At 52.1% G+C, this 17,845-nt stretch overlaps 1 protein-coding gene across 1 annotated transcript in view; it reads left to right on the top strand.

Annotated features, from left to right (window-relative positions):
* Positions 1-17,845, top strand: part of atp8b5b (ATPase phospholipid transporting 8B5b) — a 502,620-nt gene that overhangs the window by 69,636 nt on the left and 415,139 nt on the right. Inside the window, exon 2 of the mRNA XM_072497094.1 lies at positions 13,351-13,435. Coding sequence (XP_072353195.1) covers positions 13,393-13,435 — 43 coding nt within the window. The 5' untranslated portion in view covers positions 13,351-13,392. The remainder of the gene's footprint in view (positions 1-13,350; positions 13,436-17,845) is intronic.

The raw sequence follows: 17,845 nt of genomic DNA, 5'->3' as shown, positions 1-17,845 counted from the left end.
AGGATGGAGTCTGGAGTGTCAACACCTTAATTGGATACAGCAGAACCTTGGCCTCTAACAGCTTCTGAGTTTGCCTACCTTGAATGTCCCTTCCTTCACCTGATGTGGACTAGATTGTGTACTGTGCCATGGGTGACTGGTTTCTGCTTTTGTAAGGTGTAGTTGATGGTTAGTGTTATAACCTGCCTGCTTACCATTGGCTGGGGACTAATGACAATCCCACAATCCTGTGGGAGTATGAGCTTCCCCAATGAGGGGGGCAGAGAAACTCCAAGTATAAATAAAGCTGGCCAGTTTAGGAACCAGCAGGAAGGAGTGTGCAGCTAGGGAAGTTGCTGCTGCTGTTATATATATGTTATTGTAAATAAATGTTATTACTTTGTATCCTTAAAACTCGTGCTGGATTCTTCGTGGCCCTCACAAAAGTTAGCTTTCTTATGGTGATAAGTCATGGCTGGCTGTCTTTTCCTTGAGTTGACTACTGACGGTTGACTGTCTGAGTGGCTCCTGATATTATCTGGCTGGCTTATGCTAGCTTGTGTTGATGTACCATATTGTATACCCATGATAAAATTGCCACTAATGCACTGGTCAGATCATCATTGTGAATTCTGTTTGATCTTATCTTCTCGAAAGATCCTTCATAAATATCAGTGGGAATCAGGTGGGCCTTACCAACATAAGTAAATAAAAGGAATGCTTCTTGCAACTGATTGGCTGACTTTCCCCCAAAAAAAATCACGATGTGTTTCGATATTGATGGGGTCAATGCACACCAACTTATTTTTTTATATAAATAATTTTTATTAAAGTTTTCACAAAATGTAAACAACAAAATGTAAAAGGAACCCAATAAAATCAAATACAAAACAAAACAACCCAGTGCCCCCCTCCCCCTATACATAAATAATAAATTAACACTCCAAATTAACACATAGCAAATATATACACCCCCTCAGATCCCCCAGTATAGACAAACAAAAATAAAATAGAACCCCCCCACCCCCCCCCCCCCCCCCCCCCCCCCGCCGCCCCAGGCTGCTGCTGCTGCTGACCATTGTCTACCGTTCTGCCAGGAAGTCCAAGAACGGTTGCCACCACCTGAAAAACCTTTGCACCGATCCCCTCAAGGCAAATTTCACCCTCTCCAATTTAATAAACCCCGCCATATCATTGATCCAGGATTCCACGCTTGGGGGCTTCGCATCCTTCCACTGAAGGAGAATCCTTCGCCGGGCTACCAGGGACGCAAAGGCCAGAATACCGGCCTCTTTCACCTCCTGCACTCCCGGCTACTCTGCCACCCCAAATATTGCGAGTCCCCAGCCCGGTTTGACCCTGGATCCTACCACCCTCAACACCGTCCTCGCCACGCCCTTCCAAAATTCCTCCAGCGCTGGGCATGCCCAGAACATATGGGTGTGATTTGCTGGGCTCCCTGAGCACCTAACACACCTGTCCTCACCCTAAAAAGCGCCTCATCCTTGTCCCGGTCATGTGTACCCTGTGCAACACCTTAAACTGTATGAGGCTGAGCCTCGCGCACGAAGAGGAAGAGTTCACCCTCCCTAGGGCATCTGCCCATGTCCCCTCCTCGATCTCCTCCCCCAACTCCTCCTCCCACTTACCTTTCAGCACCTCCACCGAGGCCTCCTCCTCCTCCTGCATCACCTGGTATGTTGCCGAGATCTTCCTGTCTCCAACCCACGCCCCCGAGAGCACCCTGTCCTGTACTGTAGGTGGCGGCAGCAGCGGGAATTCCACCACTTGCCGCCTGGCAAACGCCCTTACCTGTAGATACCTAAAGGTGTTTCTCGGGGGGAGCCCGTACTTCTCCTCCAGCTCACCCAGGCTCGCAAACCTCCCATCCACAAACAGGTCCCCCAACCTTCTTATCCCTGCCCTGTGCCACCCCAAAAACCCTCCATCTATTCTCCCTGGGACAAACCAGTGGTTCCCCCGTATCAAGGTCCACACCGAGGCCCCCACTTCCCCCCTGTGCCGCCTCCATTGCCCCCAAATTTTGAGGGCAGCCGCCACCACCGGGCTCGTGGTATACCTCATTGGAGGGAGCGGCAGCAGCGCCATTGCCAGCGCCTCCAGACTCGTTCCCTCACAAGACGCCATCTCCAGCCTCTTCCATGCCGCCCCCCCCCCCCCCCCCCCCCCCCGTCATCCACTTGCGCAACATCGCGCATTGGCGGCCCAGTAGTACCCACAGAGGTTGGGCATCGCCAGCCCCCCCCCATCCTTACTCCGCTCCAGGAACCCCCTTCTCACCCTCAGAGTCCCTCGCGCCCACACAAACCCCGTTATGCCCCTGTTGACCCGCCTAAAGAAGGCCTTCGGGATAATAATGGGGAGGCATTGGAACAGGAACAAAAACCTTGGGAGCACCGTCATCTTGACTGACTGCACCCCACCCGCTAGGGACAGCGGCAACGCATCCCACCTCTTAAACTCCTCCTCCATTTGCTCCACCAGCCTTGTGAAATTAAGTCTATGCAGGGCCCCCCAGCTCCTGGCCACCTAGACCCCCAAATACCTGAAGCTCCTCTCCGCCCTTTTTAGTGGGAGCTCGCCAATCCCCCTCTCCTGGTCCCCTGGGTGAACCACAAACAACTCGCTCTTCCCCATGTTGAGCTTGTACCCTGAGAAAACCCCGAACTCCCTGAGGATCCTCATTACCTCCGGCATTCCCCCCACCGGGTCCGCCACATATAGCAGCAAGTCGGCCGCATAGAGTGACACCCTATGCTCCTCCCCACCCCGCACTAGCCCCCTCCAGTTCCCCGACTCCCTCAGTGCCATAGCCAGGGGTTCGATCGCCAGCGCAAAGAGCAGGGGTGACAAGGGACACCCCTGCCTCGTCCCTCGATGCAACCGAAAGTACTCAGACCTCCTCTTGTTCGTGGCCACACTCGCCATCGGGACCTCGTACAACAGCCTAACCCACCTGACGAACCCCTCCCCAAACCCGAACCTCCCCAGCACCTCCCACAAGTACCCCTACTCTACCCTATCGAAGGCCTTCTCAGCGTCCATTGCCGCCACTATCTCCGCCTCCCCATCCCTCGCCGGCATTGTAATAACATTCAGGAGCCTCCGCACGTTCGCGTTCAACTGCCTCCCCTTCATGAACCCCGTCTAGTTTCTTGGATGACCTGCGGCACCCAAGCCTCAATTCTCGTGGCTAAGACCTTCGCCAGCACCTTGGCATCTACATTTAACAATGGGCAGCACGGTAGCCTTGTGGATAGCACAATTGCTTCACAGCTCCAGGGTCCCAGGTTCGATTCCAGCTTGGGTCACTGTCTGTGCGGAGTCTGCACATCCTCCCCGTGTGTGCGTGGGTTTCCTCCGGGTGCTCCGGTTTCCTCCCACAGTCCAAAGATGTGCAGGTTAGGTGGATTGGCCATGATAAATTGCCCTGAGTGTCCAAAATTGCCCTTAGTGTTGGGTGGGGTAACTGGGTTATGGAGATAGGGTGGCGGTGTTGACCTTGGATAGGGTGCTCTTTCCAAGAGCCGGTGCAGACTCGATGGGCCGAATGGCCTCCTTCTGCACTGTAAATTCTATGATGATAATCTATGAAATCGGCCTGTAAGACCCACACTGCAAGGGATCCTTGTCCCGCTTCAGGATCAAGGAGATCAGTGCCCGGGACATCGTCGGGGGCAAAGCCCCCCCCCCCCCCACCCCCTCCCTTGCCTCATTGAAGGTCCTAACCAACAACGGACCGAACAGGTCCACAATATTTTTGTAAAATTCGACCGGGAAACCGTCCGGTCCTGGTGCCTTCCCCACCTGCATGCTCCCTATCCCTTTGGCCAGCTCCTCCAACACAATCGGGGCCCCTAATCCCGCCACCAGTCCCCCCTCAACCTTCGGGAACATCAGTTGGATAATGGAGATCAGCTCTCCCCTAACCACCGCCTTCAATGCCTCCCAGTCCTTCCCCACGCGGACCTCCCTGTTATCATTGGCCTCCAGGTATCTCTCTATGCTTCTTCGAACCCGCTCGCTCACCTCCTCGTCCGCCAACAGCCCCACCTCCAAGCAGCACAATGGGCGCTGGTCCCTCTCCTCTCCCAGCTCCAGGTCTACCCAATGCGGGGCGTGATCCGAAATGGCTATCGCCGAGTACTCGGTATCCTCTACTCTCACAATCAGCGCCCTGCTCATTACAAAAAAGTCGATCCGGGAATAGGCCTTATGAACGTGCGAGAAGAATGAAAGTTCCCGAGCCCCCGGCCTTGCAAATCTCCAAGGGTCCACCCCTCCCATCTGGTCCATAAACCCTCTCAGCACTTTCGCCGCCGCCGGCCTCCTACCCATCCTAGACCTGGAGCGATCCAGTGCCGGATCCAACACCGTGTTAAAGTCCACCCCCCATTATCAGGCCCCCCACTTCCAAGTCCGGGATCCGACCCAACATGCACCGCATAAAACCCGCATCGTCCCAGTTCGGGGCGTACACCTTGACCAGCATCACCCTTTCCCCTTGCAGCTTACCACTTACCATTCCGTACCTGCCGCCATTGTCTGTCACAATGCTCGACGCCTCGAACGACACCCTCTTTCCAACCAAGATCGCCACCCCCCGATTTTTGGCATGCAGCCCCGAATGAAACACCTGGCCTACCCGTCCCTTCCTCAATCTTACCTGGTCTGCCACCTTCAGGTGTGTCTCCTGGAGCATGACTACATCTGCCTTCAGCCCCTTCAGGTGTGCGAACACCCGGGCCCGCTTAACCGGCCTGTTCAGCCCCCTTACATTCCAGGTTATCAGCCGGATCAGAGGGCTACCCCCCCCCCCCCCACCCCCACCCCACGACTAGCCATAACACCTCCTCGGCCAGCCACGTTCCCGCACCCCACGCCCGGCAGACCCCCGTCCCAACCCCCTCTACTCGCTCCAGCTCCCCCTTGATCAAACCAGGAGCAACCCGGTTCCCACCCCCCACCCCCCAGCAAGGACCCCTCCAAGCTGCATTGCTCCCCCCATTGCACTCCCGCAAGTCAACTGACCCCGGCCGCTCCCGCCTCTCCTTCGACTCCTCCCATTGTGGGACTTCCCCTCCCCCTACCTTACCCACCAGCAGGCTCTCTGCCTCCTCCTTCCATTCCAAGCGCAGGAAACAATCCGTGCTTCCCCAGCCCCAACCCCTCCAGCCTTCAGCGCGGGAAAAAGCCCGCGCTTTCCACCTGCCCGGCCCAGCCTCCTCTGTCGCAGCTCCTTTTACAGGCCCTGTCACTTCATCCCCGACTCGGGCCTCACCCTTCCCCGCGGGGCCCCATCCCCCCCTGCCGGCCATCCACCCCCTACTCTGTTTACTTGCCCGCCTCCAAGAGCCCACCCAACAGACCCAACCAAATCAGTGCCCAACCCACCCTAATCACCCACACCGAACCAAAACTAAACAAGAACAAAGAACCCCCCCTCAAAATGTAACACAACAACAACAATCCCCGACCATCCCCACATCCGACCCCCACCCATCCCGACCCTCAGTTTGTGTCCAGCCTCTCGGCCTGAACAAAGGCCCACGCCTCCTTCGGGGACTCAAAATAATGGTGCCGGTCCTTGTAGGTGAGCCACAGATGCGCCGGCTGCAGTATGCCAAACTTCACCCCCTTCCTGTGCAGCACCGCCTTCGCCCGGTTGTACCCGGCCCTCTTCTTCGCCACCTCCATGCTCCAGTCCTGATATACTCGAACCTCCGCATTCTCCCACCTGCTGCTCCTCTCTTTCTTGGCCCAGCTGAGTACGCACTCCCGATCAGCGAACCGAGGAAACCGCACCAACATCTCCGACGGCGGCTCGTTAGCCTTGGGCCTCTTCGCCAGCACTCTATGGGCCCCTTCCAGCTCGAGGGGCCCCTGGAAGGACCCCGCTCCCATCAGCGTGTTTAACATGGTGACCATATAGGCCCCCATATCCGACCCCTCCAGCCCCTCCGGGAGGCCCAGGATCCGCAGATTCTTCCGCCTCGACTGATTCTCCATCTCCTCGAACTGTTCCTGCCATTTCTTGTGGAGCGCCTCGTGCGCCTCCACCTTTACCGCTAGGCCCAGGATCTTGTCCTCGTTATCTGAGATCTTTTGTTGGACCTCGCGGATCGCCACCCCCTGGGCCGTCTGGGTCTCCAGCAGCTTATCAATAGAAGCCTTCATCGGCTCCAGCAGGTCCGCTTTGAGCTCCCTGAAGATAACCTCCTGCTGCTCCTGCGCCCACTGCATCCATGCTGCCTGGTTCCCGCCCACCGCCCTCTTGCTCTTCTTCCCTCGCACTTTCTTTGGCTTAACCACCACTTTTTTAGTCGCCCGGCTCCTGGTCCAAGCCATACACTGTCGGGGGAATGTTGCAGTCTTCTTCCTACACAGGGAAATGTCGAAAAAATGCGTTGGGGGCACTGAAAAGAGCCTAAAAGTCTGTTCCAAGCAGGAGCTGCCGAACGTGCGACTTAGCTCTGCATAGCCGCAACCGGAAGTCCCCACACCAACTACTTTAAAACACAAACTTCTTTAAGACCTGATCTTCCTACTAGGTCCCATTATAACGAAGCAGATGCTCAACCAAGTGCACTGTTCGGTGCAGAAAAATACCTCTTAAGGAAATGTAGGTACTGCCGGGCCATGAAAGGCAGAAGCAACTTTAAAAGGGGCAGAGACATTTTTGTGAGGGCCACAAAGAATCCAGCACATGTTTTAAGGATACAAAGTAATAACATTTATTTACAATAACATATATATATATATATATATATATATATATATATAACAGCAGCAGCAACTTCCCTTGCTGCACACTCCTTCCTGCTGGTTCCAAACTGGCCAGCTTTATTTATACTTGGAGTTTACTAATGGTTTCTCCGCCCCCACATTGGGGAAGCTCATACTCCCACAGGATTGGCGTTTTGCCGCAGGCGCTGGATCAGGCGGTGTGTAACGAGATGGAGACCGGCGCTTCCGTGATGAACGGCGTAACGGTTGTACATCCACGGCCCGTGGACCCGAGGATTCCCCCTCTGATGCGTCCTGTGTCTCCATTTGAGTGAGGCACCAGTGGAAGATTGTGAGGACTACCTTCCCTTGTCTCTGGTCTCTGCGGCTGTAGAAATGAGCTCCGGGGGCAGGGAACCTTTGGAGGGGATAGTCTTCTGGACTGAACGTGGTCTACATGTTTGCACTGGAGACGACCCTGGGCTTGCACCTGGTAAGATCTCGGGCCCGTTTGGTGAAAGATTACGCCAGGAACCCACTGGGCACCACCAGCAAAATTCCGAACGAACACTGGGTCACCGGGCGCAAACTGCCGAATCGGCCGATGCCGAGAAAATCCCTGTCCCTGCCGTTCTTGTGTGCGGCGTACTTTTGCGGCAATGTCCGGGAAAACCATACTAAGGCGGGTGCGAAGTCTCCGGCCCATTAGGAGTTCTGCGGGAGCTACCCCAGTCACCGCATGGGGGGTGGTCCTATACGTAAACAAAAAGCGAGCCAGTCTCGTGTCCAGGCCTCTTTTGAATGTCTGCACTGCGCGCTCTGCCAACCCATTTGGAGCCGGGTGGTAAGGGGCAGTGTGGATATGGCGTATGCCGTTCATCTTCATGAACCTCGCAAACTCCTCACTCGTGAATGGAGTGCCATTATCCGTGACCAGCACCTCGGGGAGGCCATGCGTACTAAAAGACAAACGCATCTTTTCAATTGTTGCGCAGGACATTGTCCCCTGCATCTTATGCACCTCTAGCCATTTAGACTGGGCGTCGACTAATAGAAGGAACATGGATCCTTGAAAAGGGCCTGCGAAATCTGCATGCAAGCGTGCCCAAGGCCACCCTGGCCATTCCCAGTGATGTAGGGGCGCGGCCGGCGGAAGCTTCTGATGCTCCTGACAAATGGAGCAGTTTTGGGCCACCTTCTCAATGTCGGCGTCGAGGCCTGGCCATCAGACATAACTCCGTGCCAACATTTTCATTTTGGTCACACCTGGATGCCCATTGTGCAAGTCTCTTAGTATCAGCTCCTGGCCTTTTTCCGGGACAATCACACGTGTCCCCCACAAGAGGATGCCGCCTTCCACGCTGAATTCTGACAGCTTGGAGGAAAATGCCCGCAACTCGCCTGGGAGCTGTCTATGCTGCCCACCATACAGGACTATGTGCCGAACGTTTGACAGGACTGGCACCGTCTGGGTCCACTCACGGATCTGTGATGCCGTGACAGGCAAGGTGTCCATAAAATTTAGTGTTGCAACCACCTCACCGGTCGTGGGGGTCGACATGGGGCTGGTCGATAAAGGCAATCGGTTCAGTGCGTCGGCATTTGCTATCTGCGTTCCTGGTTTGTGCTCCAGAGAATACTCGTATGCAGCAAGCAACAAAGCCCAGCGCTGGATCCGTGCGGAAGCAATGGGCGGTATTGGCCAGCGTGGAGGCCCCTGCCCGGGTCCCTTTCCCCCTTGCCCGGCCCTAAGAAAGCCCAGAGATCCCCTTTTAGCACACACGCCCTCGGATATCCACCTACACCCCAAAAAGCCCTCATTTCGAGTGAAAGTCCCATCCCTTCCCTTGGTCAAATATATACAACATTGGCTCCTTTAGCCCCTACACCCTCACGCAGTGAAACAAAAAAGAAGAAAATACAGTCAGGGGTTTAAGTTATGGATAAAGATGGCACATGGCCATTTCTCAATTTGTCAGTTCTGCCACAGTCCTTCTGCCTTCGCAAACTCCTCCGCTGCTTCCGCCATTCCAAAATAAAAGTCCCTGAGCTTATAAGTCACCCTCAGCTTCACTGGATATACAATGCCGCACTGCACCTTGCTAATGTACAGTGTTCTCTTCACCCGGTTGAAGGCAGCCCGCCTCCTCGCCAGCTCCACCGTAAAGTCCTGGTATACACGTATACCAGCTCCAGCCCACTGCACCACCCGCTTCTGCTTGGCCCAGCTCAGGACCTTCTTCACACTGTACCTACGGAAGCACAGAGTCACTGCCCTTGGCGGCTCACCCGCCTTTGGTACAGGCCTCCACGACCGATGAGCCCGATCCAGTTAATATCGGGAGGGATCCTCCCCCTCCCCCAATAGTTTTGCTAGCATCGCGGCAAAATACTCAGTCGGCTTCGGTCCTTCAACTCCTTCGGGCAGCCCCACAATCCTCAAATTCTGTCGCCTGGATCTGTTTTCCAGGTGTTCCATTTTTCCTCGCAGATCCTTGTTATTGTCCATCACCTTCCGCATCTCCTTCCCCATCGAGGCAAGTTGATCACCGTGCTACAATAACATCTCCTCCACTTCCTTCAGCGCCTCCCCTTGCTCTCGCACCTCCGCCACTGCGCTCGCCACCGCCGTCATCACCGGGGAAATCGCCTCCTCCACCAGCGCACTCAAAACCTCCCTCATCTCCTTCCTCATTGTGTCCATGTATTTTGTAAACTGCCTTTCGAATTCCGCAGCCATCACCTTAGTTAATTCTTCAGCCGTAAGCAATGCGGCCTCCCCTGGTGCTCCAGCCTCCATTTTCTCTACTGACCCCGCGGTGACCTTTCCACTCCCCGACGGACTTTCAGCTGCTTTTTGCACGGCCGTTTTTTTGCTGGTCTTCAACATTCCCCTCTTCTGTGCTGTCTCCTGACTTTTACTGCCTTCGCTGGCCTTCGTCGGCGTTAACCCCCGACAATGCCATTCCAGGACGCGAGCCCTCCAACGCGCGGCTGCCTCCCGCCCGCCGTCACCGGAAGTCTACCTTTCATGTTTAATGAATGTTTTTTTTCGTGTTGTTAGAACTAATTAGCAGTCATGTGACTCTGTTCCTCCAAATTTTGAAAACCGAAAGTTACAGTCTTTTGAGCCAGGGTTCCATTTTAGGAACTTTCCATCCAGTTATATCAACTGAAATCGTAACACAATCCAGGGTGGCATCCTATAGAGCAGGGGTGAACAATCATTTGTTTGGGGGACACCATAACAAGTTTTGTTGAGCTGTTGGGGACCACATGCATGGAATGAATTGCATTGATACAGCTACTATTAAAATTTTCAATGAAGAACACTTCTTCGTTGAGTTAATTTGTTAGATTAGATTAACAATCGCTCCCCCGCCATCTAAATTATAATACAATACAAGACTAATAATATGAAAATGCTCCATTTAAGCCTGGATTCTATTGATCATACTTTTAAGAAAACATGTATTTAATTATAGAAATCAGGTATACAGATATCCCAAGTGTTGTTTCTGTGTTATGGATAAAGATTAAATCATTATTAATTAGGAGATCATTGAAACTAGAACAGCACAACTGTTTGACAGATCAGTGAAAATATTTGAAAGGCATAGTTATTGTAAACGATAGAATCTGCCTATACTATGCCCCTAATACTTTAAACCCCTTCTGTTAAATCTGTTCCAGTATTCAACACTAAGTCAACTGAAATTAGGAGACAAATTAGGCTTACTTACATTGTAAATCTTTGTAATTAAAAACAAAATGCTGGAAAAATTCAGCAGGTCTGGCAGCATCGATGGCAGAGAAACAGAGTTAACTTTTCGAGCCTGTATGACTCTTTTTCACCCCACCAGCTTCTGCATTCAAAGGATCATTCTTCACCATTTCTACCAACTCCAGCATGATGCTATCACCAAACCCTTCTTCCTCACAAATGTGAGGTTATCCATTTTGGTAGGAATAACAGCAAAAGGGATTATTATTTAAATGATAAAATATTAAAACATGCCGCTGTGCAGAGAGACCTGGGTGTGCTAATGCATGAGTCGCAAAAAAGTTGGTTTACAGGTGATTAAGAAGGCAAATGGAATTTTGTCCTTCATTGCTAGAGGTGTGGAGTTTAAGACTAGGGAGGTTATGCTGCAATTGTATAAGGTGTTAGTGAGGCCACACCTGGAGTATTGTGGTCAGTTTTGGTCTCCTTACTTGAGAAAGGACGTACTGGCACTGGAGGAGGTGCAGAGGAGATTCACTAGGTTAATCCCAGAGCTGAAGGGGTTGGATTACGAGGAGAGGTTGAATAGACTGGGACTGTACTCGTTGGAATTTAGAAGGATGAGGGGGGATCTTATAGAAACATATAAAATTATGAAGGGAATAGATAGGATAGATGCAGGCAGGTTGTTTCCACTGGCGGGTGAAAGCAGAACTAGGGGGCATAGCCTCAAAATAAGGGGAAGTAGATTTAGGACTGAGTTTAGGAGGAACTTCTTCGCCCAAAGGGTTGTGAATCTATTGAATTCCTTGCCCAGTGAAGCAGTAGAGGCTCCTTCATTAAATGTTTTTAAGATAAAGATAGATAGTTTTTTGAAGAATAAAGGGATTAAGGGTTATGGTGTTCGGGCCGGAAAGTGGAGCTGAGTCCACAAAAGAGTCCACATGATCTCATTGAATGGCGGAGCAGGCTCGAGGGGCCAGGTGGCCTACTCCTGCTCCTAGTTCTTATGTTCTTATGTTCCCTTCACCAATCCCTGTCAGCATTCCACAGGGACCTCTCCCTCCATGACATATTGGACAATTCTTCCATCACCCCAATTCCTCATCCCTTTCCCACGGCACCTTCCGATGCAATTGTAGAAGTTGCGACACCCGCCCCTTTACCTCTTTGCCCTCACCATCCAAGCACTCCTTTCAGGTGAAGCTGGCTTTTACTTGCACCTCCTTCAATTTTTGTTTTTATTCGTTATGGGGATTTGGGTGTCGACGGCTGGGCCAGCATTCATTGCCCATCCCTAATGGCCCTTGGACTGAGTGGTTTGCCAGGCCATTTCATGGGCATTTAAGAGTCACATGCAGGCCAGACCAGGTAAGGATTGCAGATTTTCTTCCCTAAAAGACATTAGTGAACCAGATGGGTTTTTACACCAATTGATAATGGTTTCATGGTCATCATTAGACTTTTAATTCCAGATTTCTTATTGAATTCAAATTTCGCCATCGCCGTGGTGGGATTCGAACCTGGTTCCCAGAGCATTATCCTGTATCTTGTTCTTAAGTTTGCTTCTACAGAGCACTGACCTATGTTCTGCAATTAGCACATGCTTTAAGGCATTATCAGTACTTTCTTTAGTCTTCAACACTACCATTGACACTCCTTTTTTCTTATGCCCACAACATCTTTGTCAAATTTCTCCTAGCTCAGACCTATTCCTGATCTTTTACATTGCTCAACCTGCACCAGTCCCTCTTACATAATATACAATTACATCTCACTCTGTTTAGCTCTGAAGAAGAGTCTTACAGATTCAAAACATTAACTCTATTTCTCTCTCCATAGATGATGCCAGACCTGCCCTTGGTCTGAGTTTTTCCAGCATTTTCTGTTTTTATTTCAGATATTTTTGCCTGTTGGTTGTGACTGTCACTGGCAAGATTAGAATTTATAACCCATTCCTGACTGCTCTTGAGAAGGTGGTAGTGAGCTGCCTTCTTGAACCACTGCAGTCTATGTGGAAATCCATACTACTTTTAGGGGTGTTCCAGGATCTTGACCCAGTGACAGTGGAGGAACGAAATACATTCCAAGATGATATGTGGCTTGGAGAGGAGGTTACAGGTGCTGGTGTTCCCCCGCTGATCTTACTGTTCCAGGTGGTTGTCCCTTCAAGGGAGCTGATGTAGGTGCATCTTGTAGATGGCACTGTTGCCATGGTGTGTCAATGGTGGGTGAAGTGAATGTTTAAGGTGATGCATGGGGCGCAATTAAGTGGGCTACTTGATCCTGGACTGTATCGAGCTTCTTACGTGTCTCAGCCAAGCAAGTGGAGAGTATTCCATCACACGCCTGATTTGTACTTTGTATACAGCGGACAGATGTTGGGAAGTCAAGAGGTAAGTTACTCATCGCAGAAATCCCAGTATATGACCTGCTAGTGTAACCACAGCACTCAAATGGCTGCACCAGTTGAATTTTCCTAGTTTGATATGCCATTAACAAATTCATATTTCTTTAAAGAAATATTTAGTTTAACAATGTGCTGGTGCAGCATGCTGACAACCAATGTGCTAAATATAGAAAAATCAGATGCTGGTTTGACCCCCATTTCATTAAGTTGCCAAATTTAGCAAAATAAAAGCTAGGCTGTTCTTGACAAGGAAAGAAGCGGTTGTACCACAAAAGTACCTTATCCTCATGCATATTCCAGAAAATGATTCAAATATTGGAAAACCTAACCTTTGGTTACTTGTTGCTGCTGTTGTCCTTAATAGGCATTGTCTTCGCAAACTAGATCGAAAATAAAATATGAGGGGCAGGGGGGGTGATTAGAAGATGCAGTAAAGTTAATTAATTGGCTTGCAGATGTATTAATTACTACTTTTATTTTATAAAAACAGGAATTTCATGGATCTATAGAGAACTAAAATAAAACATTTGGGATGCCACTATTTGATAGCGACTGTACCCGGTCCAAACATATAGGTAAGAAACTTGCAATAGCTTTTCTATCTATCCTAAATTCAAACCTCACTACAAGAGAACCCTTTCTCTCTGACTGTGTAATGATGTGTTGAATATTGGAAAATCAACCACATAATGTTTTGTATTAGTAGTGTTTCCTCAGAAGCTGCCTTTTAGCTGAACAGGGGCACTTTAAGGGAATGATTGTGGGATGTCATCAGAGCCTGTAGTGTTAACATCTTCTAAACAAAGCTCTACGTCTTGATTGAACCTCCAAGGCCTGAAGACTCAATCTTGAAACCACCACCGTAAAAGCTGGCGATGAGATCGGCGAACAGCATTTGTCGGCACCAAAACAAAGTCAAACAGTTTTTGCAGGCACCCGAAGAAATATTAAATAATTTAAATCATCACTACGTGAAAGCTGATGATGGGGGAGGGGGGGGCAGGATTTTATTTCACAATTCAGGCAAGCACCTTGATGGGGTGCCCAGTTTCTTTGGACATCAGGAGAGCCTGGATGTCGGGCAGGACCACGCCCTGGGCGATGGTGACCCCATCCAGCAGCTTGTTGAGCTCCTCATCATTGCAGATGGCGAACTGCAGATAGCGGGGGATGATGCGGATCTTTTTGTTGTCTCGAGCTGTGTAGCCAGCCAGCTTGAGGATCTCAGTGGTCAGGTACTCCAGCACGGCGGTCAGGTAGACAGGGCCACGGCGCCCACCCGTTCAGCATAATGGCCCCTATGCAGAGGTCGGTGGATGCAACCGACATGGAACTACAGGCCGGTCTCGGTCACTTGGTCTTGATGTGCCCTGTTTTACTGCGACCAACATGTTGCTGCTGTCAAAAACCTTCATCAGTCTTAGCCAAACAAAAGTTGCAGCCACCGAAGGAACCAAAAAATCTGAAAAAACAACCTTGGAGAGAAGGCTGCCATGTGCTCCGCCTGAAATGAATTAATTAGCCATGATGCTTGAATTAAGGAGCTGTGGTGAACCACTGTAATAGGAGATGTAAGGTAGGACCTGCCGGCTGGCTCCGTCCACAGAGAACTGTATAAATATGTATGACCTCCAATGCCCTGCCATTTTGCCAGCTGCAGCAGGAGGCCACACATCTGACTGTAATAAAGCCACAATTGTACCCAACTTTAGTCTTTGTGCAATTGATCGTGTATCAATTTATTACAGTCAGATTTTCCACAGAATGGAAATCCGAATTAAGCCCAATCGACTGCAGCTGGATCCGCACTCACCCAACACCAGGAAAGACTTTACTCACTGGCTAGCATGTTTTGAGGCTTACATCAATGCGGCGGACCCCGCGCCAACGGGGGCTCAGAAGACAAACGTCCTGTACTCCAGACTGAGCTCCAGCGTGTTCCCGTTGATCCAAGACGCCACGAATTACGCGAAAGCAATGGAACTCCTCAAAGACCACTACGCGCAGAAGACGAACACGCTCTTCACCAGGCATGTACTTGCCACCCGCTCGCAACTGCCTGGTGAGTCCATTGAAGACTTCTGGCCGGCCCTAATCCCACTCGACCGCGACTGTGACTGTCAGGCCTCAACGGCCGCCGAACACTCGAATCTCCTCATGACCGATGCCTTCATGACGGGGATTGCGTAGGACTGCATCCAAGAATGATTGCTGGAAGGGGCCACGCTCGAACTGGCGGAGACGAAAACCTTGGTGCTCTCCATGACGGTCGCGTCCCGTAACGTACAATCGGACCTCTCCCGCCGCGCTACCCACCCTTCTACTCCTTCCTGCCCCTCCTTGACTCCACCGACGACCTCCTCAGCCGGGGCCCTGCCTTCGCAATACGCCTGCGCCGCATGCCGATCCGCGCACCCGGGGGTCCCTGCTGTTACTTCTGTGGTCAGCAGAAGCACCTCCGCCAACACTGCCCAGCCTGCACTGCCGTTTGTAAAGCCTGCAGTAAAAAGGGCCACTTCGCGGCTGTGTGCCAGGCCCGCGCAGTCGCTGCGATCGTGCCCGCTATCGCCCCCTCCCCCATGCCAGATGCACAATGGGAGCTGCCATCTTCTCCCCCCGGGTCCATGTGCGACCAATGGGCACTGCCATCTTGTCCCGACCCCGCAATGTGCGCACCATGGGCGTCGCCATCTTGGCCCGACTCCGCAATGTGCGCACCATGGGCGCCGCCATCTTGTCCCCCACAGGGTCTCTGGACTTCCCGACATCGGAACCGCACACGCTCACCACCCGAAGCATCCGATGGCTATCCGCAGCTCGCTTCGATGACGCTGGACCAATCTCACCCGCACAACCTGGCCACCGTGTCGATGATGGTTAAAATCAACGGCCACGTGACCTCGTGCCTGCTGGACTCCGGGAGCCCCGAAAGCTTTGTTTACCCAGATACGGTAAGGCGCTGCTCCCTCGCAGTCCACCCTGCCAATCAAAGGATCTCCCTAGCCTCCGGATCCCACTCCGTCCCGACCCGAGGCTTTTGTTATGTCACCCTCACGGTCCAGTACGTAGAATTTAGTAACTTCCGCCTCTATGTCCTTCCTAATCTCTGCACTGCACTCCTGTTGGGCCTGGACTTCCAGTGCAACCTCCAGAGCCTCACCCTCAAATTCGACGGGCCCATACCCCCCCTTACCATTTGCGGCCTCGCGACCCTCAAGGTCGATCCCCCTTCCCTTTTTGCCAATCTGACTGTGGATTGCAAGCCCGTTGCCACTAGGAGCAGACGGTACAGCACCCAGGACAAGACCTTCATCAGGTCCGAGGGCCAGCGGCTGCTTAAGGAGGGTATTATCGAGGCCAGCAACAGCCCCTGGAGAGCCCAAGTGGTAGTGGTTAAAACTGGGGAGAAACACAGGATGGTCGTGGACTACAGCCAGACCATCAATTGGTACACACAGCTCGACGCGTACCCCCTCCCACGCATATCTGATATGGTCAATCAGATTGCGCAGTACCGGGTCTTCTCAACAATTGACCTGAAATCCGCCTACCACCAGCTCCCCATCCGGAAGTCGGACCGGCCATACACGGCCTTCGAGACGGACATTCGCCTCTACCACTTCCTTAGGGTCCCTTCCGGTGTCACAAATGGGGTCTCGGTCTTCCAAAGAGAGATGGACCGAATGGTCGAACAGTACGGTTTGCGGGCCACCTTTCCGTACTTAGATAATGTCACCATCTGCGGCCATGACCAGCAGGACCATGATGCCAACCTCGATAAATTCCTCCGCACTGCCACTCTTCTCAACCTGACCTACAACAAAGAGAAGTGTGTGTTCAGCACAACCCGGTTAGCCATTCTCGGCAATAGAGTCCAAAACGGACTTCTTGGGCCCGACCCCGAGAGCATGCGCCCCCTCATGGAACTTCCCCTCCCCCACTGCCCCAAGGCCCTCAAACGCTGCCCGGGGTCCTTTTCCTACTATGCTCAGTGGGTCAAGGCCCCCCCACTCATTCAGTCCACCCAATGCCTCCTTGCGGCCGAGGCACAACATGCTTTCGCGCGCATCAGAGCAGACATTGCTAAGGCCGGGATACGCACAGTGGACGAGTCACTGCCTTTCCAAGTAGAAAGCGACGCTTCAGACGTCGCCCTTGCCGCCACTCTAAACATAAGAACATAAGAACTAGGACCAGGAGTAGGCCATCTGGCCCCTCGAGCCTGCTGCGCCATTTAATGAGATCATGGCTGATCTTTGTGGACTCAGCTCCACTCTCCGGCCCGTACACCATATCCCCGAATCCCTTTATTCTTTAGAAAGGCATCTATCTTTTTCTTAAAAACGTTTAAAGAAGGAGCCTCAACTGCTTCACTGGGCAAGGAATTCCAGAGATTCATAACCCTTTGGGTGAAGAAGTTCCCCCTACACTCCGTCCTAAACCAGGCAGGCAGGCCCGTGGCATTCTTTCCCGCACCCTTCATGCCTCTGAAATTCGACACTCATCCGTCGAGAAGAAGGCCCAAGCTATCGTTGAAGCGGTGCGACATTGGAGGCATTACCTGGCCGGTAAGAGATTCACTCTCCTTACGGAGCAACGGTCGGTAGCCTTCATGTTCAATAACACACAGCGGGGCAAGATCAAAAGTGATAAAATCTTGCGATGGAGAATCGAGCTCTCCACCTATAATTACGAGATCTTGTATCGCCCCGGTAAACTCAACGAGCCCCCAGACGCCCTCTCCCGAGGTACATGTGCCAGCGCACAAGTGGACCAACTTCAGGCCCTATACAACACCCTTTGTCACCCGGGGGGGTCACTCGATTGTACCATCTGGTCAAAGCTCGCAATCTGCCCTACTCCGTCGAGGAAGTAAGGACAGTCACCAGGGACTGCCATGTCTGTGCGGAGTGCAAGCCGCACTTCTACCGGCCGGACCGTGCGCACCTGGTGAAGGCTTCCCGCCCCTTTGAACGCCTCAGCGT

This window comes from Scyliorhinus torazame, chromosome 3, assembly GCF_047496885.1.
Source record: "Scyliorhinus torazame isolate Kashiwa2021f chromosome 3, sScyTor2.1, whole genome shotgun sequence".
Classification (NCBI taxonomy): domain Eukaryota; kingdom Metazoa; phylum Chordata; class Chondrichthyes; order Carcharhiniformes; family Scyliorhinidae; genus Scyliorhinus; species Scyliorhinus torazame.
Note: the sequence above shows the minus strand (reverse complement) of the source record. Positions and strands in the feature narration are given on the sequence as shown.